The sequence below is a fragment of the Lepidochelys kempii genome, chromosome 1 (assembly GCF_965140265.1).
Source record: "Lepidochelys kempii isolate rLepKem1 chromosome 1, rLepKem1.hap2, whole genome shotgun sequence".
In the NCBI taxonomy this organism is placed as follows: Eukaryota; Metazoa; Chordata; order Testudines; family Cheloniidae; genus Lepidochelys; species Lepidochelys kempii.
This window is the reverse complement of record NC_133256.1, coordinates 11378278-11403128: the sequence shown is the minus strand read 5'-3', so window position 1 is coordinate 11403128 and position 24851 is coordinate 11378278. Positions and strand designations below refer to the sequence as shown.

Below are 24851 nucleotides of genomic sequence, written 5' to 3'. Positions count from 1 at the left end.
TTCCTCTAGTTAAGAATAATAAACATCAATCATTAAAACAAAAACTTAAATAACACGTATGGTAAAAAGCGCTTAAATTACATATCAGAACTGCCAAAAGATTTACTAGGTTATTATTGTTCATAAAATACAGGAGCAAATACTCGTACACACAGCTGAGTCTCTTGGAATCACATTCTGTATGTGCTCCAAGGTTCTTTGACATTGATTTGGGCCAGCACAACTATTAATATGCATTTTTTCAAGTCTTGCATTACAGTACATGTCTTAAAGCAAAGGTATATAAGGGACTGGTTAATGGACATAACTGGAACTTTGATCGTTATTTTCATTACAATGCTTTCATCTCTCCACCGTTTCCGTGGGATTTTAATCACCATATAATTTATACGGTATCCTTTAAAGTTGAGAAAAACAGTCACAACAGAGGTAACGCATCACCACAAAATGTGAATGCATTTTAACCCCTTCTGCACTGGTCCAACAATAACCCTCTTCCCAGTTAATCAGAGATGCAATTCCATAGCCCTTTGGCCCCCTTCTCCCTCCACTCAACTGCTTTCAATCAAAATGAAATCTATATAAGCAGTGCTCCAGCAAAGAGTCCGTGTGTTAAATATTGGATCCCAATTACTGCAGTTAACTCACACGTGGGCCAGATTTTCAGATCCTAGCGCCTTTCTTATCAATTAGTCCCACTGATTTCAGTGGAACTATTCAAGGAATAAGGCAATTTTCATTGTGAGTAAAAGTGTCTGAGCCTCTATGTTAAAATTCTGTCCCATACCAGAATCCCACCCACAGAGCCTACCCTGCAGTCCCTCATCAGGCACTGACTTCAGTGAGAGCTTCACCTAAGTTAAGACTCGATAAAGACCGAGACTCAGTGGCCCATGATGCCTACTTTCCCCCTGCAAGGTGGACATATAATGACTGTATTTGAAACTCTAAATCAGCATATTAAGCAGGATCTTTCGGGCCAACTGAAAGTGTAATTCACAAACACAGGGAATCAGCAGCCAGACTCCATATCACTGCCACAGCCGTGACAGATCAAATGTGCTGGAAGGGAACCCCTAAGCATTAGACCACCAGACCACTCTATAGCAGGCAAGGACTTGCTTCTCTGCCACCACTATTTCAGGCAATCCTCTCATTAAACCACTGCCAAAGTCCTAATCTCTGCATTTGTTACAGGATTATACCACGTGAAAACACATTTCAATCAGTCCACCTGCACAGCCATTAGCTCTGGCTCCCTTCTCTTTCCACTAAAAATATATCTTCATTGTTGTGTGTTACTGGATGGTCTCCTGCTTTTCTATCCTTAATTGATTTAAACTAGGTCCCTCTTTCCAGCAATCAAACACAAGTACAAAAGGAACAGAACCACTACAGAAGACTTGACTGCTTGCAGGAAGGAGGCCCCCTGCCTTCTGCTTTTACTAGCTTTGGAATGTTTCTTGGCCTTGTTATTTCCCAGACACTTCTATTTAAAAAATGACAATGGAATATTTCTAGGATAACAGTTTACAGATGGGATCCGATACTGCAACAACCAGAAGTGTTGTCATCCAAGCAGAGACCAGGCAAATGCAAATTAATCATCAGCCTACTGTAATTTCACTCCACAGCTAAGCTCCTTTGATTTACTTCCAGGCATGGACAGCAAAATCCCATGGGCACTATTCGGTTTGGTACACCCGGACTGGAGTCAGTACTGGCATTCACCGCAGTTACTAGACTTAATCTTGCTCTGCGATTGAGCTAAAATGTCTTGATCTCCAATAGAATTTAGGGTTGCCACCTCAATCCATCTAGCTGCTATGTCTAAAATGCAGTATGGGTCTATGTCCTCTGGGGTTTTTTGGCCTCCTGCAAATGGTTTACTACTTAGGAGGGGGGTCCTTTCAACCCTGCTATGGGAGGCCCTCATTTCAGCATCAAATGGGAACGCACCAGGTCAGTTTCTGATCTCAGCATTGCGGGTATAGATCCAGGGTAATCTCACTTCAGCTAATAGCGTAACTGAATTTACACCACTGTATGTGATGTGGGAATCAGGCCCGCTGGGTTTAGTGTTGCGACTGACCATAACATTATTGAAACTAAAATAGGGGTCAGAGGGTTTTTTGTTGGTTGGAATTTAGCCCCTCTCTCTTGTTTGAAAGTGAACTCGAATGAGGCTGGACGGTGCCAGGCAGCGCAGGCTTCCCCCAGTCTACTCCCCACCAGTGTGCCTGAGTCTTCTTCTGGAGCCCCTCTCTAAGGATGAACAGACAGCTCAGCCTCTCTCAGCCCTTCCAAAGCAGATGGCCAACAAAGGTATTCGTTGGTACTCCGCAGGCTAGTGGCTTTGTCACGGGGATCTCTCTCTGCTAGGGAACTGAACTAAGAGCACATCCATAGTATTTAAAAAACAGCAAGGTGGGGATGGGAGGGTGGGGGCACACCGTGGCAGAATCTATTGTCCTGGGAGCTAGAACAAAGCAACTTTGGAATTTGGTCTCTTGTTCATGATCTGAAATACCCCAGCACTCTTCTGCAGAGTCAGCTTTTCCTGGCACTCTCCTAACCTTGGATGTCAGACACCAGGAAAATCAATCATGTGATAGGTCTGTTTTGCAATTTCCTTATTATACTGGACCAATACGCTCCTAGCTCTTCTCTATAATGACGCCTGGAACAACTGCTCTGTGTTTGTCCTGCATGTTATGAAATAACTAAACTGGACTTAGCCACTTGCAGATGTTTTCAGTTATTCACTGTAAGGCCACTTCCATGATACACTGTAACTTTCTAGTGCACCCACAATCATTGCTTATAAAGCTGGTGACAAATTAACAGCCGTATTTCTGCAAATAATCTTGCCTCCATTTTCCAATGTGTGTCAATCAAAGGCAGTGACTGTGGTCAATGAGCAGCTAAGTCAAGTTTGCACTAAAAACTCTGGTGCCCAGAAGCTTCTTCTGGGCCTGCAGCTGCAGTGATCTATTTCGCAGCCCCTGCCTATCTGAGGGGACATGAGCTCTCTTGTCCTTTGCTCAGACGAGGGCAAGGTATTAAAGAACTGCGTGGTAGCAGGGCTTCACTGGAGAAGCCAGTCAATTTGGGAACTGGAAATGGGCACAAGCCACAACATTTAGATCCAGATTTTGAACACACTCATGGGGTGAGTGGATCCAGAGTTTTAGCTGGGAACCATCGTTAGGGACAGAGGCCCTTTGCAAAATTTGGTCCTGGGTTTGGATTCTGAACCTTCTTAAACGTCAGGAGTGTTTACATTTGGGTCCCTCCTTATAAGCAATTACTGTTTCAGAGGTAAAATGGTCGTTATGAACTACTGCATACTTTAGCAGGCACTGCAATCCAACATCCTGCAATGTACTAGTCAGAATATAGCAATAAAACTCAAACTCTATAATGTGTACCTGTGTGTGACTGTTTAGGTTTGAGGTTCTTCTCTATGGGAAAACCCTAAATAAAACCCTGGCAGCATCTATACAATGTGGTGGCTAATCAAAGGTATTCCCTACCTGTATAGATAGGCTATATAGATTCTACATCCTTGCACTCCAATTGTGCTAACGGACGTTTCTGCCCATGCATAACATGGTCAGATGGAATAGACCTGCTATTAATCCAAGTGACGAAAAAACACTCAGCCGATCTCATTAATGGCAACACATATCAGTATCTCTCTCCCCTTAACAAAGGGATTTCCTCTTTATCTTTAGAACCTTAGTCAGTAGTAATGGAAAATAGGTCAGTTTTAGGCCTAAATTGCTTTCCAAACTTCAACACTGCAATGCAGAGCTTTGCTTTGGGGAAGTTAAATGTCCTTTGAACAAACAGCTAACGTGGAGTTCTTTGTCAATCTAGAATGATTTCTCTGTGCTCTATTAGGCACACTGAAGCTTTCAAACCCAAATTGAGTGTTTTCTCTCTTTTTAATAAAAAGCTTAGTATTTTCTTTTTAGACATGAAAAAGGGGATTGTGACATTTTAGGGATCCTATCTTAACTGCTTCCTGAATTAACAGCGTATATTACATACAAATAGAACAATAGCTACTTGAGGATGTTTGTTTTGAAACATACTAGTTTACATAGCCCAAAGTGTGCTAACACAGCTCTTGAGACTGTAAATTCTAGTACCATCATGTTTACTAGCATAGTTTATTGTATGGTACCTGTTCAGTACAGCATGTTTAAACACGACTGACAGATGAACCTCGATATGTAGTCACTTTAATAGGAAACCTACAATATAGTGAGGGCAAAAGGGTATTTGAGTGCTCTTAAATCCCCCTGATATTTGCCTGGATTTAATTTCAGTGAGTTACAAACAGCGAAAGAATTAAGTACAGTAATTACGTCAGTTAAAACACACATTCCCCTTTAAGTACTAACCCTAAGACCGGACTTTGCAAAGCTACATAGGTTAACACTGAATATTTTCTTTTAATTTTTTTATTTTTCCTTTTTCTTTTTTACAAAATCAAAGTGCAACACAAAGTACCACACGGTATAAATTCTTATGAAATTTTGCTTCCCCCTCCCCCATGATTGGTTTAAAAATAAAAAATACAAGTGATTAAAATGACGGCGTTCCGGCTTTGCCAGTTTGCTTGCTTTGGGGGCAGGGAAGGAGAATCGGAGCTTGACTCCTTTAAAAAGAGTTCCTTCAAAAAAATAAACTCCCGGTTCAGAGTTGCTGACACACCATCTGATCTGGTAAAAGACCAGGATAAACACCAACAACAAAACCAGCAGCAGAGAAAGCAGCCCCGACATGCCCCAGTTAAAACCAGGCTCCTGCAAGGTGCTGACGCCCAGCAGCTCCCACTGACTTCAGTGAGAGCTGCAGATGCTCAGCTGGCAAGTACTTAAGCACGGGCTTGACTTTAAACTTCAATGGGATGACTCCTGTACTGAAGCGCTGTACTGGACTGGAGCCTTAACCTGCTGCTGAAAGCCTTGATAATTAATTTTTTAAAAAAAGATTCTACGATCTGACATCTAGAAGAACAGAATCATTAGCTGGGGGAAAAACCCCAAACAGGTTCCCCCTTGCAAATTACTCTTTTGTCATCCCTGGTAAAGGTCCAGTGTATGCATGATCCAAGTCCAGCGGTTAGCACAGACATTTAACTATGATTGGCCAACACCATTAATTTGGGCTGGGGACCGAGTCCAGGCCTGCTGGCTGCACAAGAAATTATTCCCCATCAATACTTCTGTTAATTCGATTCTTTTTAAAAAAATGACTCTAGATTGGCCCACTACCATTGTACTGGAGGCCCAGAGAAATCAGAGCTGCAGACACACATGCCTTTGGGTGAATGGAACTCTTTTGGCACAGCTTGAGAAAAATAACAACATTTTTCTCTACCAAAACAAAACACAAAACAACGCCTCCTCTGTCTTGTGTGCTGTGTTTTGGGATAATAACTGAAAAATAAATCATAGGTACCTTCACCATCATTTCTAAATACTTGTATTCTTGCCTCCTTCCCTCCGCAAAACCTTATTGCTCTACTCAGACACCTCACAAAAAGCCAACAAAATGGAAATGACACATGGCTGACGACACCAGCTCTCCCTTTTGGGAATTCCAGGGTTAAAAAAATCAGTGACTTGCTCAAGTCCCATTGGCTGTGCAAGCCTGTTGCCTTTAGTTTCTAATTAAACTAAATGACTGAGTGCCCTCATTTTTCCATCTCCTCCAGGTAAGTGCCTTTTAGCTAGGAAGGCAACAAATTTATTGCTATTGCTTCATGTTAGTCACCATATTTCCTATTCTTTTCTGTTCAAAGCAGCGTGACCTCTAGCACCCTGTATCATCCCATCCACTGGCGAATGCCTTGTAACACTATTGTTCTCTACAATGTAAGAAACTGTGTTCAGATAAAGCTCTCCCTGTGACTACTATGGAGTTAAACTGTATTCAAAGAAACAAGACTGGCACCCCAATTTACTGTTCTGATCTGCCCAGTAGTACAGTAATTGCGCTCAATTAGCAATCAAAGTGACTGGAGACACTTTCACCTGCTTCGGAACCCAAGTTACATCATGATACAAATTGCACCCAAGTGAGTTTGAACTAAAAAGAGGTCTTGATATAGCCACAAACCTCACACTGGTGTGACTGAGCCTGGAGTGGATGCAGGGCAAAGCAGACCTATATTCTCCCTAGCTCGACCTTAAACACTCTTCTCCACCAGCTTCTCCACTTCTCTTCCCAAATTGCTGGCCCCTGTGGAGGCTATTACAACTAACAACTGGAAATCCCTTTGTTTCCTTTTACAACTGCCTAGCATACATCTGTGTTAGCAAGTGAAAGGAACCGTCCTGTCTGTTACACAGTGAAATTAATACGGACCGGCACAGGGGGTTTCTTGTTTCCCCAATAAGATCCAATTCCTATGGCAGTGTGTATCTCCCCTCCATCTCTATTCTCATTGTATGGAGTATATTCCCCCAATTTTAAAAAGCAGACAAACCCCTGGTGGTGAACAGTCTTTCTGTTTCCGAAGACAAGTGTGTGATGCCGCTAATAAGGTTTATATTCCCTTAATCCTACAGAAGAAGGAATGAGCTCAGTATTTATATGCGGAGAATGAATTATAGCCTACCACAACACCTATCTGGAAGACACCAATTTTCTTGTAATGTGTTATGGAAAATTGAATAATTTATATTAATAAGCAAACAAACAAAAAAAGAAACCAAACTGGAAGAAACTTGCCTACCAATGATGTGCTTTTCACATAGTACCCTGAACATCAATTGCTCTTACTAGTCAAATAAAACAGACTCTCGGCAACAACAAAAAGTAACCAACCAACCAACAGGGATCTTTGCACCACTGAATGGGGCACCATAGAAAAGTGAATATTCTGAACTTTAAAATGAGAGGATCAAAGAGAGACCTTGGCTACTGCTCAGTGTCAGTATGTGGTGTTTCACAATTTGGGTGGGACTGGGGGGAGAAGAGGAAAAAATAGAGACAGAAGATTAGAAAAAGCAGCTTTTACAAAAAACACTAAAGAATGCATAAAGTGACCCTTGCACTTTTTGTTTTGTTCTTGCAAACAGACTTGGTGCTGTGGAACAGTTGCTCCAGCACCGATGTAAGACTTGAGTAGTTGCATACAATGTTTGACTCCAGATCTGTAAAAGAACAAACAAATTAAAGGAAAAAGTTAGAAGCACAGATGCAGAAGCAGACAGGTTTCCTCTGAATGGATTTTCTATCGGATATAACGAGAGAGGGCTTTGGCCCTCGAGCAATGTCAGTGCATCTCACAATCCATTTTAAACACACACACAGAATTAGAAATACTCAGCTGAGATGTTCTCAGCTAACAATTATTCACAGAAAAGATTAGTCAGACATAATGTGTTCTGTGAGGAGAGATTTGTTTACGATAACTGCCCTCAGGATGAATTTGAGACGCAAATGCCACCTGTGTGGCATGCAGGGAAATCTCAGAGCTTTGTCTGCTGCTGTGAGAGGCGCTGCATGGCAATTGAGCAGGCTGGGCCAGGTATTCTCCCCACTCCCCCATGGCTATCTGGCAGCGCAAAGGGGATGGCTTAAATAGCCAGCTGGGTTTCCCAGGACCTGAAGAGTAATAGGAATCCAGTCCTGATGGGGGCCCTGTGAGGGCCACCACGATATATAAATGAACAACAGCAGATAGCAAGAGACGCTGTCCCAATAAATAGCAGCAAACCAAAATGACATTTAGTGGCAGCGAAGCCTGTGGCAGGACATAGCCATCCACCCAAAACCTTCAAAGCATGGAGGCCAGAAGTGAAAGGGAAAGACTCGTACATTCCTTTCCACCTTCATATTGCCAACAACACTCTCGCTAACACACCCCAGGGCTCCGTAAGCTTTTTGCTGCCATCTCCAACAGCCATCCGAAAGGAAGACGTGCCCGGAGTTCCTCGAACTTGCACTCTAAAGCAAAACCTTACCAGGGACCTGACATGCTTTTGTATCAGTTCTATCAAGAGATCAGCACATCTGACTGCAGCATGTTGCACGCGTTTGGGAAGTCGTTGTGTCTTAACGTTGCTGAGGTCACCGGTAAAGCTTTACATTAGAGTGCAGGCCTGACAAAGGTGGGTTTGGCATTGCATGAACACCAGCTGGAGCACCTCCATTTTCATTACTCTGTGCTATTCGGCTTTTTGGAGGCTACTGTTAGTAGGTTTTTCTGTATTTACAAAGGCATAAAGAAAGGAGAAAATCTGCAGTTCTGCAGAAAGGGGAAAGTAAATGCTATGCTGACTGCTACTATTGGGACATGCAGCGTGTTCTGCTACAGTGGCTTGATATTTGCAGCTCACCTTTAAGGCCTACAATGAAGATTTTAAAAACCTCATGCACATTAGACATGTGTCAGCACTTACATGGATTGGCCATCACGTTTACCAATGTGGAGGTACATAGCTGTAGGTAGGGGCTCCTTGAGCCCTGTACGTTGGCACAGAAACTGGATGTGCTCCAATTGCAGTGTGTTGTGGAGTGGTCAACAGGGTTCCTGAAACAGGGAGGAGAGAGAGAGGGCAGACAGCATTTAGAGTAAGGGTGGCTCTGCTGACTGGGGCCAGCCTCCCTGCTCTGACTGAGGCAGGCTGCAGAGGCTCAGTGCGGCTGTAGCTGAGCACAGAATGGCTCCTTGTTTGCCGACACACAGGGTATGTTTACACGGGAGCTGGAGGTGTAATTTCCAGCTCCAGCAGACATATGTGCTAGCTTTGCTCGTGCACTAAAAATAGAGGTGTAACCGTAGCAGCAAAGGCAGCAGCACGGTGAGCTGTGTGAGGACTTATCTGTGGGCTTGGAAAGCTTGTACCTGGGCAGCTAGCCCAAGTCACCACCCAGGCTCCTGGGGCTACCCTGCTATTTTCAGCACTCTAGGTCAGTCAAAGCCAGTGCACGTACATTGATCCAAGATGGAATTACACCTCCAGTTCACACTTGCCCACAATCTCTGCTACCATTACGGAAGCTGTGTGGCTGGGCCAACACTTCGAGACGCTTTCTTGTTAACATAGCGTCTTTTATGTGCAAACCGCCAGCATTGAATAGAGGTGTCTTCTGCTCAGTGATGGAGGATTTCATTTATCAGTTCTGTGACCACCACCTAACTTGGGAGCAAAAGCATAGCTTCCAACTGGCCTGTTCCTAGATCTTGATCCAACTGACAGCTGACACAGCTGCCAAGGAGAGGAAATGAAGGGAGGGAAATGAGGGAGTGCTGAGAACCCTCATTTCTGAGCATCAGGCCCCATGAGAGGGAGGGAGAGTTGCCACTGGCCTTGTATTACAGATGAACACCCTCAAGACTTTACAGCATTCTGCTGGATGAGTTTTGTGATCAGGATGCCTGAAACTGAACAGATATGCACCTTCAGCTCACATATCACACTGTCCACAGAGCACTGTGCCACAAATACTATATCTGAGGGGAAAACATACTGCATGCTGCCTTTATTCTTCTTTAACTCTTCCAGACATTACTGGGCTAGTGAGGACTCAATCCCAGGCATTTTGCTCAAGTAGGCAACGTTAGATAAAACAGTGAACAGAATAAAGTTTTTTAATGAACCTCTTCAAAACTCTGAATTAATTTAGGCTTAACATATCTGCATACACTCAATTCTTCTACTAGCTTCCTTTCTCCAGGTTTTCCAGAGGCATATAAAAAGTGGCCCATTGAAAACTTTTGCAGCCTGGCAAAGATGATGGAAGAAGTTACAGCAGCAGACACAACAAAAATGTGAAGTACATAAACACCAAGGAGGGTAAATTACAAGGGACGTTTTAACTGAAAGTGATGGGATAAAGTTTAGTCTATCAGGGCAAATTAACTCATGATCAGGTTTATGAGACTGGGCATTACCTCCCACAGAAAGGGAGGAATGTCAATTGTTTGAGTTACTTAGAGCATTGGCGAATATTGTGCAGGGAACCAAGCTATGTCAGCAGGCGACAAGGATGGACTGGATGTCCTATTAGGTCTCTTCCACCTATAATTTCTATGAAGTCCACTAGTCCATTGTTGCTAACACATCAATAGTTCTGAAGGCTTTCAAAATAGCACTTTCACACAGCCTTTGGAATATGTGTGATGTGAGAATATAATTCAAGACTGTTTTATTCTAAGTGTCATCTTGATATTCAGAATGACTATTTAAAACAATTATACCCATAGAACTTTTTAATTGTACAATCATTAAAAACTGGCCACTGGCCACATGGAGCAATTGCATTTCCTTCCTAATGTAAATTTAGGGAATACTACACGTACCACAGGAAAGAGAACTGTCCATTTGAATGGTACCTGCTGTACACAGACTGTGGCATTGCCATTCATGATAGAGATTCCCATAACAAACAACTATTTTTGATTCGCAGATTACTGGACCAAGCAAAGAAGATGTGCAGTATATTACTGTGAATTTATAGCTGTGACAGTCTTTAAAAACCTTGCTGCACAATTCAAGGAGCAATACTGACAATTTTTTTTTGAATATCAGCAAAGGACAGAAATATAAACTGTAGTGCGAATATAAAGATTCTTTGTCCTTTGTTTTAGGTGATATCAATTAATCTGCTTTTATCAGGATTTAAATATCGAGCAAAAATTACATATAATTTGGGAATTATACATATGCCAACATTAATGTTTCTGTTGTCAAAATATTTAATACTAACATCTTCAACAACATTATAAGTACCTTATAAAAGGAACTTGAGAGTATGATCACAGTGTTGTGAATAAGGAATGAAGCTGCTTATTACATTGCTCCTGGAACAGATGGAACAGCATATGAATAATACACCTAAATTCTTAAGAATGTGTCCCTATAGGGTGAGCCAACTGGAGGGTCTACTTTGTTATCTTTGAAAATGTGAATGTTAAACCACTACTGGGAGCAAATGGATTGAACCTTTGTTTAAAAAGGAATTGACGTTGGCAAATAAAGCTACATTTAGCTTCCCTTTTAGTGCAGGAAAAAACTCATTATGTCTGTGGCAAGCACTTTTGCACAATTAGCTATGGAAATCAGGGACAACAAAACGTAGTTTGCACTGGGTGCTTCCTTAATTTAATCCCTGAAATAACTTTGAGGGTTGTTGGCCACATTTCAGAAGCAATCATGTATAAACTGGTTTTGAAATTACTTTGTTGCAATGTGCTATATTACATCAACATTTAAAGACTGATTCTGCAGAGTTTATTCTGGCAAATTCTTATTGTGCACCGTAGGAGGAAAGACCGCCGAGACAGGCACTGAATTTAAAATGGACACATATGTGTGCGCTGGCATCTTTTTTATTTCTCATGGCACAATCAGCTACAACCCCCCCCCCCCCATCACACAGCAACAGAGCTGCATTACTTGTGCAGATATTCTGAGGGATCCCCTTACTGGCCATATTCAAGAGTTAATTCTCACCTGCTGACATTGCCATGGTGGTCCCAGCAACCATTCCCATGGCCACACCATTAGTCCTAGGTGCAGCAACAGGGGCTGGATAGATAGCTGATGGAATGCTGTTTGGCTGAACCACGGTGGTGTGATGAATGACGTGAGGCTGTGCCGCATACACAGGCTGTGTATAATAAGCTCCCTGTTGAAAAGAATAAACAGGAAAATGTTTTCCGTTTGACTGAAAGCACACGTCCGGATAGACAGACAATCTCTGAATTCGTTACTTTATTTCAAGATGATCGCAGACTCTGCATGCCCTAGATATCAGGCTGATAACACACGCTGTATTGTCAGCACTGAATTACACCAGTACAACCATTTAGGCTTAAATCATGATGATTTATTGTGACCTGTGATGCTGGCAGACCAGGTGACAGCTCATACTAAGGTCTCCATGTCTCAACTGAAGACTGACAAATACATAGCTGGAATCAGCTTGGCTCCTCCATGCGCTAGTACTGTTAAAATGCGGATTAAGATGATAAGAATGTGTTTACTGTTTCGACTTTATTGGATTGCTGCATACATTAATCTCACTTGTAACATCTCTATCCCCTATGGTAAGGTAATATTTGACCGTTTGTATTGCAAGCCCCTGTGACTGTGTAAATCACCAGACAGGAAAGAGACATTAATTTGTGCTGGTCTCCAACAGATGGTGTTATGCTCTGCCCAACAGGGAAGGTCCATAGACACCAGATGCACTATTGTGGAACAGTAAAAAGGACAAAAGACATTTTTTGTTTTGCCCCCTCCTTGTGAAGATGAGTCATGCAAGTGGATTCCTTCCGTCAGCTGAGTTTGCAGCAGTGGCGTAGCTAGGAGTGGAAATTTGGGTGGGGTCTGACTTTCGGGTGGACGGGCAATGAAAGACTGTGCTGGCCTAGCTTCTGCCCTGATGCCATGCCCTCTTCCTAGCCCCAGTGCCCCCACACGCAGGGCTTCACCTGCCGAGTTGGGCACGTGCATGGGGCAGCTCTGAAAATGGCAGGGCAGAACTGCCAGAGTGTAGCTTTCTGAAGGGTGAGTGCATAGCTCCGTCACAGATTGCAGGTGCTCAAGTGATGCTCCGGGTCACTTTGGCAGCACTGCACCCTTGTTTAGATTTGGGTGGGCCTGGATGCTGAGTGGCCCACCCATGGCTATGCCCCTGGTTTGCAGCTAAGAGCGTAAGTGAGGAAGGGGATAAAAATCTCTAAAGAGAAGGAACTGGATTTCTATGCTGCTTGGACTCCGCAGGACAAGGTATCTAGGCATAAGCAAGAGATCCCCAACTGCGTAGTCTGGAATCATCCATTACTTTTTGAAATTTAAGGTTGTAACTAAATTGTGTATATATGTTTACCTGCTTTAACCCTGTAAATAACTCTTGTTTCCTTTTCCTATTTATTAAATCTTTATATAGTTTATTATAGATTGGCTACAAGGATTGTCTTTGGTGTGAGATCTAAGGTGCACTTGACCTGGAGTAAGTGACTGGTCCTTTGGGACTGGGAATAAGCTGAATATTCCTGTGATTCTTGGTGTAAGGGCCATCTACCACAAAGACAAACTTATCTGGGTGGTGAGACAGATGGGAGTATCCAACTGGACCATCTGTGACCCACATTAAGGCTGCTATAGTGCCTGAAGAGTTTACACTTGGTAATTGGTTGGTGAAATCTAAGTAGAGAACTCACCACCAATTTGGGGTTTGTGCCCTGGTTTTTAACCATCTGCCCTGAGGTTGGTACTCATGCTTTTGAGTCACAGAAGAGAGCATATCATCATCATCAACATGCTTGATGCTGCAGCTAGGAGAAGATACGTAACCCACCCAGTGGGGTCATAATCTAATGCACAGTACAACACAATATCGAATACACTGAATATAATGAAGCAGTTCTGTTATTGTGAAATTAACTTTTTGGCAAATTCTCACTGAAACACTTTTGTGCATGAAGCACTGGCAACAGCTCCCATTTCATCCATGTACAACTTCTTAGTTTTAGGCCTCCAGTCTTTTAAAAATTTTCCCCAGACCACTTTTGACCAGCAAGTTGTTTTCCTATGACTTTAGCCCTTCTAATCCCCAAACAACATCTGCACTGAGCAGAGGTTTTCAGTTTACACACTGATATAGTACCCTTAAACCTGAAGGCTCTCAAGGTACTTTACAGGGTGTCTGATCCTACAAGCCCCTCACACCCAGCACTCTCAGCGGCTTCCCTGTAAGTTTCACTTGCCATAGGTGTGAATCTGGGCCCCGGGATTACTTCAGCCCAACTGCAGTGCAGCTACCTCTGGGGCAGAATATGGCAGCTCTTTAACTCAGAACAGCGAGACATTACAGCAGTACACAATAAAATGGGACAGGAAGCAAAGACGAATGCCATCTCCCACACGTTATCAAATTGTGGCCCATACTGAGCCCTTGCCATTGGTCCATGTAGTGCTGGCTGTTATAAAGGTTTTGTCTGCATTAACACTTTCCCCACTGTTGGTCTAGCTCTACCAGTGGCCACAATGGTGAAAGTATTAGACAGGGAACAGTTGTTTTTACCAGCATGTCATCTGTGGAGGGCTATAAAGCAGCTTCAAAACAACGAGTAGGAGCCAGCTTAACTGTCTCTATTTAGGGAGGCTGCTGTGAAACTATTCAAGTCCTGCAAGAGCCAAAAGATGAAATGTTAAGAGTTGCCCATGCATATTGCTGAGAAGAACATACTGCTTATGTACACATACGTTGAGCAGTAAGTGTGGTCAGTAGATATTTTGTGCAGCTGCTACCTTACAAGATGAGTGACAAGTAAAAGAAAAGGAGGAACGCTTGACTTAGTTTTGAGGAACGTTAAGGACATAACTAGATGCAAAGAGAGATGAGTTAGCAGCTACACAAAAGGGAACATAATCTAGTCAGGGTTGTGAGCAGGCCTAAAGCGAGACTGAAAAAGGGGAAATAAAGGCTGCTGAAATTCAACAGAGCAGATTCTGGACCAAAGCAGTAGTGCTGGATGGAATAACACAAAGGATGGAAAAAGAAACGGATGGAAAATGGTATGTGTCCAGAAAATAAACTGCATTAAATGTAAGTGGTTTAAAGAAGAGAAACTGTAGATGGAGACATGTAAGGACAGTGCTATTAAAAATGTAAAACAAAGAGGGTTGGGAAGATTAGGGTGTGTAAATAATGAAGAGAGATTTCATGAGAAGTCAGTGATAGCCGTTGGAGAACCTCTAACAAGGTATGGTGTTGACAGAAAAAGGGGATAAACCTGGGCTATTGAATTAGCTCTTTCCTTCAGTATTCACAAAGGCTGATTGGACAAATCCCAGAAGCAGAAATATATTTCTCAAGGGAAGAAGAAGTGCTAAGATAAATCAGGATCACACCAAAGCAGGCGACTGAGAAATCAGCCTTTGAAGACAGAGAGAATGTCAAGGATCAAGTAGAATTCTACCCCCAATTCTGAAGGGGCTGGCACAACAGACATACAGGGAAACCACTGCACACTGACAACCATTCAGACATCACACCGGATTTATGTAACACGCATATGAGAACATAATCACATGTATCGCAATTTAAATAAAGACTGAAGTTCAGCTGCGCAGTCTTCCTCAGAAGCCAAAGCAGCTAATATACTGAAACACACACAGTGTGCAAGATCCACTGTTCTTCCTATTGAACCAGACAATGAGGAGACTTTTCGCTGATGTTTAAAACATGCAGGAAAATAGGTGAACTCTGAACTAGTGGAGAAGCTGATATAATACGAGAGGAAAGGATCTAGGAAAGATCCAGAAACTATCCAGCTTTACCTTTGGTTTCAGCAGCGGGGAAGATACTGGGAACACTACCCTAATAAATGCCTGTTGTAATAACTGGGGGTCTATCAGGCCTGCCCTGATTGTGAGCGTAACTGTTGGGAAGTTGCTGAAGGTTCATAAAATATCACAATCACCCATAATAAAGAATGTTGACAGAAAAAGGTACAAAAGGAAGATAGGAAGATAGACAATAAAAGAAGACAGAAACACTGAATTGGTCCAAACAAAAAGGGTTACTGACACTGCCAACTGACCGTGTTAAGATTGTGACTGGTAAACAAAAGAAGATGGAAATGGAAATACATGGACCAAACCTGGTACTTCAGAAATTGGTGGACAACATAATGAGAGTTGCAGCTATTCTGCCCATCACCTGTTTTTGGGGTCCTTAAAAGGGAAACTTTGCGGGGAGATAAAAATGTGGAGGACGCTGCGGAACTGCAAACAGCCAGCTGTGCCACCTTGGCTGCCACTGCCACCATCTTCTGGGATCCGGGATCCACCAGAACACTGTTGGGCCTTCATCATCCTGATCCGGACAGGCATCCTGACCAGACTGGGCCAGGGAGAGGGAACCAATGACATTGTCACCGCCACTATTTTCAGCAAAACCTGAATAGCACCTGGAATGTGAGAGATTTGGGTTCCTGCTCTCATCTCCTCCCTCCTTTGTCCTTTTCCTCCCTGCCTTATTTCTTCTCTTCCCTGTCTAGTCTCTCTTTTCCCCTTCTGTTTAATAAACATCTGGCTGAGCCAACCAAGACAACTATATCTTTTGCAACACTACAGTGAGTCTGTGACCAGTGAGGCAGCTAAAAGCAATGCCCTAAACTGCCCAATGCTGGTACAAGTCTCCAAGCCTCGCTGACAGGTCTTGGAGTGGCTGATAAGACCCTATGCTGGGTCTGTGTTTCTCCAGCGGTGAGGCTGCAAGTGAGAGTCAACGCTAGAGACAGAAGTTAAATTTTCTGTCTTTGCTGTTCTTTTCTCTACTCTTTTGTGTGCGCATTTGTCTTGTTTTGTTCTTCAGGGAAACAGGACTGGACTTCAACAACAACAGCTGTAAATCAGCTCAACAAACTTTTTCTCTTTTCCCCAAAATGGACAGTATTTACCACATTTAATACCATCTAAAAATCTGTCAAATGGGGGCTTTCCCTGTAAAAATTGTCTACAACTAAAGAGAACAAAGGATGTTGAATGAAAGCCTTATTTAATATTTTATATTTCAAATGTTTTCACTGTTTTCCCTCTGTCTGTATCTTTAATAAAAAGTTGAACAGACTTTGAAAGGTGGTTGTTGCCATGGGGCTACGCAGGCCCAGGTCTTGGTTCTCAAAACTTTGAACCATGTTTAACTATTCAGTGGTGTACAGTGACTGGGTCGCAGAGACCCCCAAGGCCCATGTATTCCCTCAAAATGAACACCTCACTGCCCAATGGCAGAATTTTGTCATAGCAAGGGACAGAGCCCAGCCACTCTTGGAAGCTAAGAATAGCCTGTAAATGCTCAGAGAAATAAAGTATTTCCTAAGAAACACGGCAGAATTGTGTTCAGCTGTATCTAGGTTCTTACCCCCCTGCCCCCCCACATCACTATGATACCGGAGTTGGGAAAGGTGGGAGGAAGTGAAGAGTTGATGGGGGTGGAATGGAAGATTGGGGGCAGTGGGCGTAATTTACCTGGTCTCCAGCAAAGATCTTTAAAAGAAATTAATTAATCGTCCATAAAGTGAACACAGTTCAAAACACACATACACACAGAGTACCCAATGACCCAGTTTCTGGTCATCCTGAGGCATATAAGGCACTTCCCTCTTGCTCCCTTGTGCCAGCCATTCTATACTGCTGATAGCAGCATAGCAGGGGAGCTATGTCCCCTCCCATGAAGGTGGGAGAAGAAGCAGGGAATGGAATGAGCCTTGGTGCCATCTCCCAAGGCACCAGCCAGCACAGCTGCATCAACACCCCAAGGAATAAGGGGTGGCAGGAACAGTGCTGGGATACATTACTTTCCCCGGTACTTGGAGCAGGCAGGAAACTGAGAAGCAGATTATAACTCTCCAAGTCACAATCTGGATCCTTTTCTACCCTTAGTGCAGGGCAGTTATGTGCCCCAAAGCCACAACTGGCCTCCAAAATACACAAGTGGCACCACAAAGAAAGTCCATGGAGTTACCTGCCAGGACCTATATCATTATCAACAGTCGAGCTACATGCACCAAACCCACAGGGGATCTTCAGTCTGTGGTAAAACTCAATCAATCAGTGAAGACTCCATTAGTGGCTTCACCACCAGCGCCCCGCTGGGAATGAGAAACTTGTAATTTAATCAGATCTCACATTCTAACTCTGTGTAGAGTCCGCCTGGCATCAGCAGAGGGAGAGGGATTTGGAATTTTCATAGATCTGCTCAGGGGAAAAAAAACGTTTAGTACCTTTTCTCCCCCTTCTTTATGATATAAGAAGGGATGAAAGTTTCATCATTTTTTAGGTCATAGGAAAAATTGAGACCATCAAGTCTGGTGTTTGCTTGTTTTGCTTGGAGACTTGTTGGAGATCTCCATATGTGTTGTGAGTTCCCCAGAAGGGGTGGGATGTTGAATCCTTAAAGACCATTCTTTCTTCCATTCCAAAGGCCTTATTTGCATTGGAGTTTTAAACTGGTATTAAAAAACAAAGTTTAAAAAAGTCTGGCTAAAAAATCCTTTCCTTTCTCAACTGTTTGACTTTCAGCCTTGTATGATATCATAATCCCACTAGTTTGCCCATCTCCGTACAGCCTTCCAGGGTAGGTAAGATCTAAGTTTCTAATGCAAAAAATCAAGTAGATTTAAAAAAAACAACACAAAAAATCCCGCAACCTTTGAGGTGAGCTTCATATATCAAAAACACAAAAGAGGAGACACGCTCCCATTTCCCCACTCCCCTTGCAGAACACCTTAACAAAAACATCCTTCTTCACTGTAAAAGGGACTGAGTACAATCCATGGATTTAATGCATGCCATACAGAGATGATTACACTTTAAGGTCAGTACGTTAGTACTGAGCCACTGGATTGAATACAGCTTACAGAGGGTAAGTCTGCGTACAGAAGCAATTTGGCAGATAGGGATGTCATTGGTGTCGTGCTACAGGCTGAGTGTTGGGAGAAATGTTGTTCTTTGCATATCAGTAAGCAGGAAGAGTGGATGTAGGATAGTGGCATTCATGTGAGGATGATACACAGTTGGGAGCAGGGGGTCACAAGGCCAAGGAGAATGACAGGGGGACAGGGAGATATGTCTAAAATGGCTTATGTAAAAGTCAGCATGAAGAAATGAAATGTTAGGATGTAAAAAATGAGAAGAGAAGATGCCCCAGTTTCACTAAGTGACATACAAACACTATGGGAGGTTGTCAAGCACCAGATTTCCCGAAGTGGCTAGTAACTTTGGGTGCCCAACTTGATTTTCCGAGGGTGGGTGATAAGCACTTTCTATCAGGCCCCTTTAAGGTGTCTGAAGTCAGGCCCATAAAATCACTAGTCACGTTGGAAAATCCCAGTCTGGATGCATATGTGGATGCAGTAGTACTGAATGAACATGGAGGAGTTTATTTGAGTTCCATAAAAAAGACGGGGGGGGGGGCGGGGGGAGTGTTTGTGTCTTGTCTACACAGGCTTTGTTCTGAAAAATGTGCCCCCAAGGCAGCTCTCCGGGAGATAGCGAGGGTGGAGGCACTAGGGTAGACAAGGTCCAAAGGTCACCAGTGTGTGTGCTTCTGGGTTGGGTAGCCTCAGCCTGGCCCCATATACACTGATGCTCCCACCATTACCACCCCTCTTGGAACTGACCTGGAGCTAGCAATGGTGGGGAAGATCAGAAACAAAAGGCTAGCACACACAGCCTTGGAACTGGAGAACCTGGAAGTCAGACATGTTCTGGACGTACAGCCTGATGGGAGTGTAACCATTGACTTGGCATTTGATCAAGTCCTGTATGTCTTATACTACAAATACTGAGACATACGACTTTCCCCCATTTTTCATCTTCACCCTGCACAAATTCTTCCTCCATCCTAGCCAGCTGCTCTATTGCAGTTACAGCGTTTTAGAAACCAGCAAATGGCCCCAGCTCCTTTATAGGGCAGAGTAATAAAGACCCCATTTCTACTGTAATACGTGTTGGTATTTGGTGATGGGAGAAAATCTGGAGCACTCTACAGCTCGGCAAACAGATGAGCAGCCTTGGTCTAACATACTGAAAAGAAGTTTAGCACATGTGTGCTGATGAGATTTGCACAGCATCTAGCTGTCCCTGAGGTCCTGCCCCCTACTTACTATTACATCTTTTCTGGGGGCAGAGTGGGGTGGTCAGGGCTTCACTGCATTCAGAGAGGCCATCATTCTCCAGCCCTCTGTACTTAAAGGCCAGAAAGCAATTTGAGGAGAGGAGCTTAGACACAATGGTGACAAGCACCTTTGACAGAGAGGAGTCTCATGACAGCTGGTCAGAAAATTCCAACACTTTTTTTTTGTTGGAATTAGCCAGTTGGTTGAAATGGAAATGTTCTGAGGAGATCGTACGATTTCGACGAAGCTGCCCCAGGAAGCAAGCAGGACAGTTTTCAAAATCTGCCTGGTTTCTTGACAGTTGGTCCTCCTGGCTCCTTGGATGCACACCTGGTGAACTGCCTCTGAGTTAGAGACCAGAGGGCTTCCAGGGTCCCCAGGTCACTTCATGGAAAAATTCAAAATTTAGGATTTTCGTTGTGAATTGGAACAAACTCAAATTTTGACAAAGTGAAATCCTCCACAGAACAGAATATTTTCCTTTGCCCAGCTTTGAGCCCACCAAGAACCAACAGCCCCTGTCCTGCTGCCAGCTGCTGTGATTCTGAGTAGGGTCAAATGTTGCTCAACCGTGCTCAAAAACTACAGCAATAATAAGGCAGTGAAGAAAACCCTTTGATAGACAGATAGACCTTTAACTGGAGCCGCCCAGAAACACCCATCCCTAGTCTATAGTTGTTGGACCTCAGCAATCTTACACAAAGAGTTAAGGGATGCACCATATGCTTCATTATGGGGCACAACCAGGGTTATGGCGTGTCAGTAACACAGCAGATGGCAGCAGGAGTTAGAACATTTTACAGTCTACACTCGTCTGTTGAGAGGAGGCCATGCCACATCTTCGCTCCCTGAAGTCCCTTGTAGGAGCACAGAGGCAGCAGTGTTGTCTGGCACCCCCAGAAGAATCCGCACAGGGACTGAGGAAGCTGCCATGCTCTGACAATTGCGGAGAGCCACAGAGGAAATACACAGCCCAAGGAAAAAAGAGGAGTAAAGCCACAGCTCCCTGGAGCACATCTAACACTGAAGCAGGGTGTGCCAGGGACTGCCGAGAAAGGCCGGTGACTGAACAAGAGACAAAGGTTTCTGGGGAAAAGGGGGGAGACTCCTTGAAAGTGAATTGTCAAGAGTTGATTTGTTGCTGCTCCTTGTGCAGCAGCATGTTGGGTTTGGTTCTTAGGGACCATTCAAACCAAAGCCTGCAAGATGCATGCAGCATTAGTGAACACCTTTAACGCTAACTAAAAGCCCCACAGGGTCAATGAGCACAAGTGGTAAAGATCTCATCCAAAAGACAGCATCCTCCAGCAGCTTAATGCTTCTTTGCATCAGAGCGGCTTGGTTTAGTACTGATCCAGAGCAGAGAGTACCACAGAGTAGTTCAATCCAATTCACTGACATGACAAGCTACACAAGTGTAAAAGACAACACCATCAGCTATCATTCAGAGGTAGGTCCACTCTGATAGGCAGCACGACCAGCATCACTTCCTCCAACACCTACAGAAGACTTTTCGTGGAGGTCTCCCATCCACATACTGACCAGGTCCAAGCTTATAGGATGTGATTTGAAGTTTGCACAGATGGTGTAGATACGAGATAGAAATAGGTGAATTAACGTAGTCTGAAACATAGTATCTTACACCAGTAATATGTTCTCAGCTATTTGGATGATACACAAGCTTTTACTGCTGTTTTTTTCAGTAATTTGCTAGACACGTACCTGGGCATACAGATTCTGCTGTGGATAGGCACTTCTGATGGGGTACATAGCAGTTTGGTACGGATTTGGAGATGGAGAATAGGGAGGTGGTGCACTGTTACTCTGGGTAGGTGGGACCTTGTATGGAGTCCCAGCGGTGTACCCTGTTAAAAACAAAAACAGCCTGCATTAGTGCCATGATTTAAGCTTATGGGAGACAACAGCTGAGCAGGCTGACATAGCGCATTAGCAATTTAAACCATGCTGAGAACACCATTTTCACTCCACGTTTAGCGTGCCATAAAAGATACACAGCCACCAGTGGTCCTATGGATGCAGAAGCCACTCATTAGGAGTCTAGAGCAAATCATTGGCTCAGCATGAAGGACAATTTCCATATCAACAAAGAATTGGGGGCGGGGGGGCCTCTGAGTGATGGAACACAGTGTGATCTGCAGCTGTTTGAGCTATATGAGGCCACAATAAACCTAAATGCTCTTTGGGGTAGGGATCCTGTCTAACATCCAGCACAATGGGGTCCTGATCCTGATTGGAGCTTCAGGGTGTTACTGTGATACAGTTACTAAATAATTACAATAGGTTCCATCTCTCAATGCCATTTCTTTGGGGGCACTTGGCATGGAAAGACTGCACCAATGGTCAGGACAGCTGAGGTAAAACTACTCACTCTGAGTCAGTTTGGGAAGCAACATAGCAATGCTGGTTCCTGGCTGGAGACTGACAGATCTACTGACTGCCCAGCCACTGCTTTGGGATCACATCATCAAAATGTCAGCTGGAGGTCCGCCTCTTCCCGCTGACTGCGGGGAACAATACCCTGTTTCTGGGACCATGGTGGAGGAAGGTACATGAGCTACATATTAAAGGCATGTCTCCCTGTTATTATTAAATGTTTCTGATCCAGAAGCTTCAGCCCAGTCAGGGTCACCATTGTGCCTGGCAGAAACACAATAAATGACAGCGCTGGCCCAAAGGGTGTACAAGTCTAAAGGAGATGTTACACTGTTGACTATACACTGCTGTCCCATTAGGGGAGACATGGCTAGGGTCAGACTTTGATTTTTTTAACCACCATGTCATTTTTATTAACTTGTTTGAGTCTGGATATGATGCCATATAAGGATTTCAGAACAGTTCTCAAACGTGAACCCATTATGGGTCCTTAGAACAATACATTTCAGAACACGGGGCCAGATCACCAAATCTGGGGCCTGAAGATGTACAGTATACCTCACTGTATGGGTTCACCTCTCTGTATGGCAGCTTAAGTCCTTGTGGGATTTTTCTTTCCTTGGCTGGGGGAGGGGATGCAGATTAGTGTCTGAAAAATGTGTCTGTAACATATCCACAACTGTCCAAACAGTTGAATGCTTATGAAGACACAAAAACTTATGTGGTGTCACCCTGGGAAATACCACTACTCACAGGGTTAAAAAAACCCGGCATGACTTGAGGGATTGCGTCAGAACTCAAAATGTCCTTCAAGACAATATGTATATTTCAAGTAATTTTCTCCCCAATCTGGGAGCTTTTGTCCTCTCTCATTGTCTGCTGGATGGTTACATCAGTAATATAATTGTTGGGGATTCTAGATTGCACGAGACTATTTTTAAGTGTTTATGCCACCTACGAGTGTCTGGAAAGCTTGTGATAACTCTGCTGGAGAGGAAGGGCTGAATCTCTCTTGTCCTTCCCTAGCGCTGAACCTTTCAATGTGAACAATTAAGATGTCTGAAAGCTGTAATGAACCCACTGCTCTAACCATTCATCTTCATTAAGATTTAGAAGCTCAAGGTGAACCCAGGCTGTGACTACATAGCAGTGTTTAAACCTAGCAGTACTGACAGGGATCTTATTCTGACAAGTGTGCTAATCAAACTATGCTACAGACTGTTCCCATTAGGTAACATACTCTAATCTAGATTCATAACATGTTACTCAGAGAAAAATATCCTGTTCAACATTAGATGTTAGAGCTAGACTGTGCAAACGGAAGTGGGTTCGCACACTTCCAGCTGTAACCTGACTACTAATACTCATACATCATAACAAAAATAGCAAGCAAAGCTTTGTAGAAGCAGGGGAAGGCAAACAGCAGGGTGCAGCACAAGGTCTTCTGTGGATGATACTATATGAACCCAAATAACTGCTTAGACATTAGAGTGACGAGGAGCCTTTTAGCACCTAAAATCAACAGACTGGGCCAGAAGTTTCCATGGATGGTTTCCCGATCTGTCAAGTGGTCACAGTGCTCCACGCCTCACAGGGCAATTGAACAATGCATACAATGGGCCCAATCGACTAAGGTCCTGAACATCTAAGAGATGCCGAACCCTCAGCTCCCACTGATTCAAGATCAGGCCTTATGTTTGCAAAGCACTTGGGAGAGCTTGGCATGAAGGATGCTACAGAAGTGCAAGAGTATGACTGCTCTTCCTGATGAGCCCCGATGCCAGAAATATGCACAATGTCCACATGAATAGTGTGCTGATTTAACTTCATGGATCGAGCTGTGTGGGTTTTTTTTTAAAAGGCATTTTATAATATAATAAAATCACCTGCAGTAGTAGGTGCTGGTGATTTCATAATTCAAATGTAGGAATAAAACACTTAGGAATCCAATGCAAATTGGAGGCCACAACTATTGTCACCTATCAACACAGCATGTGAAGTGTGCAACAATAAGTAAGAAGGGCCCAATGCTGCTTACACTGGTCTATATCTACACTGTGATTACAAACCCGCAGCTGGCCTGTGCCAGCTGACTCTGGCTTGCGGGTCTCTTTCATTGCAGTGTAGACTTCTGGGCTTGGGCTGCAGCCTGAGATCTGGGACCCTCACACCTCACCCAAGCCCAGACCTCTACGCTGCAATGAAACAGCGCTGCAAGCCTGAGTCAGCAGGCATGGACCAGCTGTGGGTTTGTAATCAGAGTAGACATACCCACTGAAGTCAAAGCTCTTACTGACTTCAATGGCAGGAGAAGCAAGCTCTCAATGACAACTGGCTTGCTGACGAGTCTGTATGCAGCTCTGTCTGCTCTATGCAGCTGACGCACCGTTATAATTAGCATCTATCCATGGCATAACTTATTTTTATGTTTCTAGCTGCACAGATTTGGCGGGACAAGACTGTACACTAAATAATTTGTTTTCCTTATCTTGCAACTGAAGCACTGTTGAATCCCATCAGTGTCACAATTGCCTTATTCTCCCCTTTAAGTCTGCAATTAACAGAAGCCCATTTTAAACAAAGACCTGAAATGTAAGCAGCTGCTCCTGACAAATATGGAAAAGTGCTGACTTCCAGCTAAGCTGAAGTTGCTGATTCCCCCATATATGACAGATCGTAATAGGGGATTTTTGGGCTTGTTTATGGTGACTAAACGGGTAGTGTATCTACAAAGGTCACCTTATTTCATAGGGTGTTTCTCAAATACCTTTTGTACCAGCCCTGCTCCCTGCCG

General features: G+C 43.7%; 1 protein-coding gene across 4 annotated transcripts in view; it reads right to left on the bottom strand.

Moving 5' to 3' along the window:
- Nucleotides 1-1335: 1335 nt before the first annotated feature.
- The window catches only part of FAM168A (family with sequence similarity 168 member A), a 359778-nt gene continuing 336262 nt past the window's right edge, over nt 1336-24851 (bottom strand). For all 4 annotated transcript variants that reach the window (XM_073334685.1, XM_073334676.1, XM_073334694.1 and 1 more), the window contains 4 exons: nt 21386-21528; nt 11484-11658; nt 8427-8557; nt 1336-7175 (listed from right to left, as the gene is read on the bottom strand). In XM_073334685.1, the coding sequence (XP_073190786.1) occupies nt 8445-8557; nt 11484-11658; nt 21386-21528 (431 nt within the window). In that variant the 3' untranslated portion in view covers nt 1336-7175; nt 8427-8444. The remainder of the gene's footprint in view (nt 7176-8426; nt 8558-11483; nt 11659-21385; nt 21529-24851) is intronic.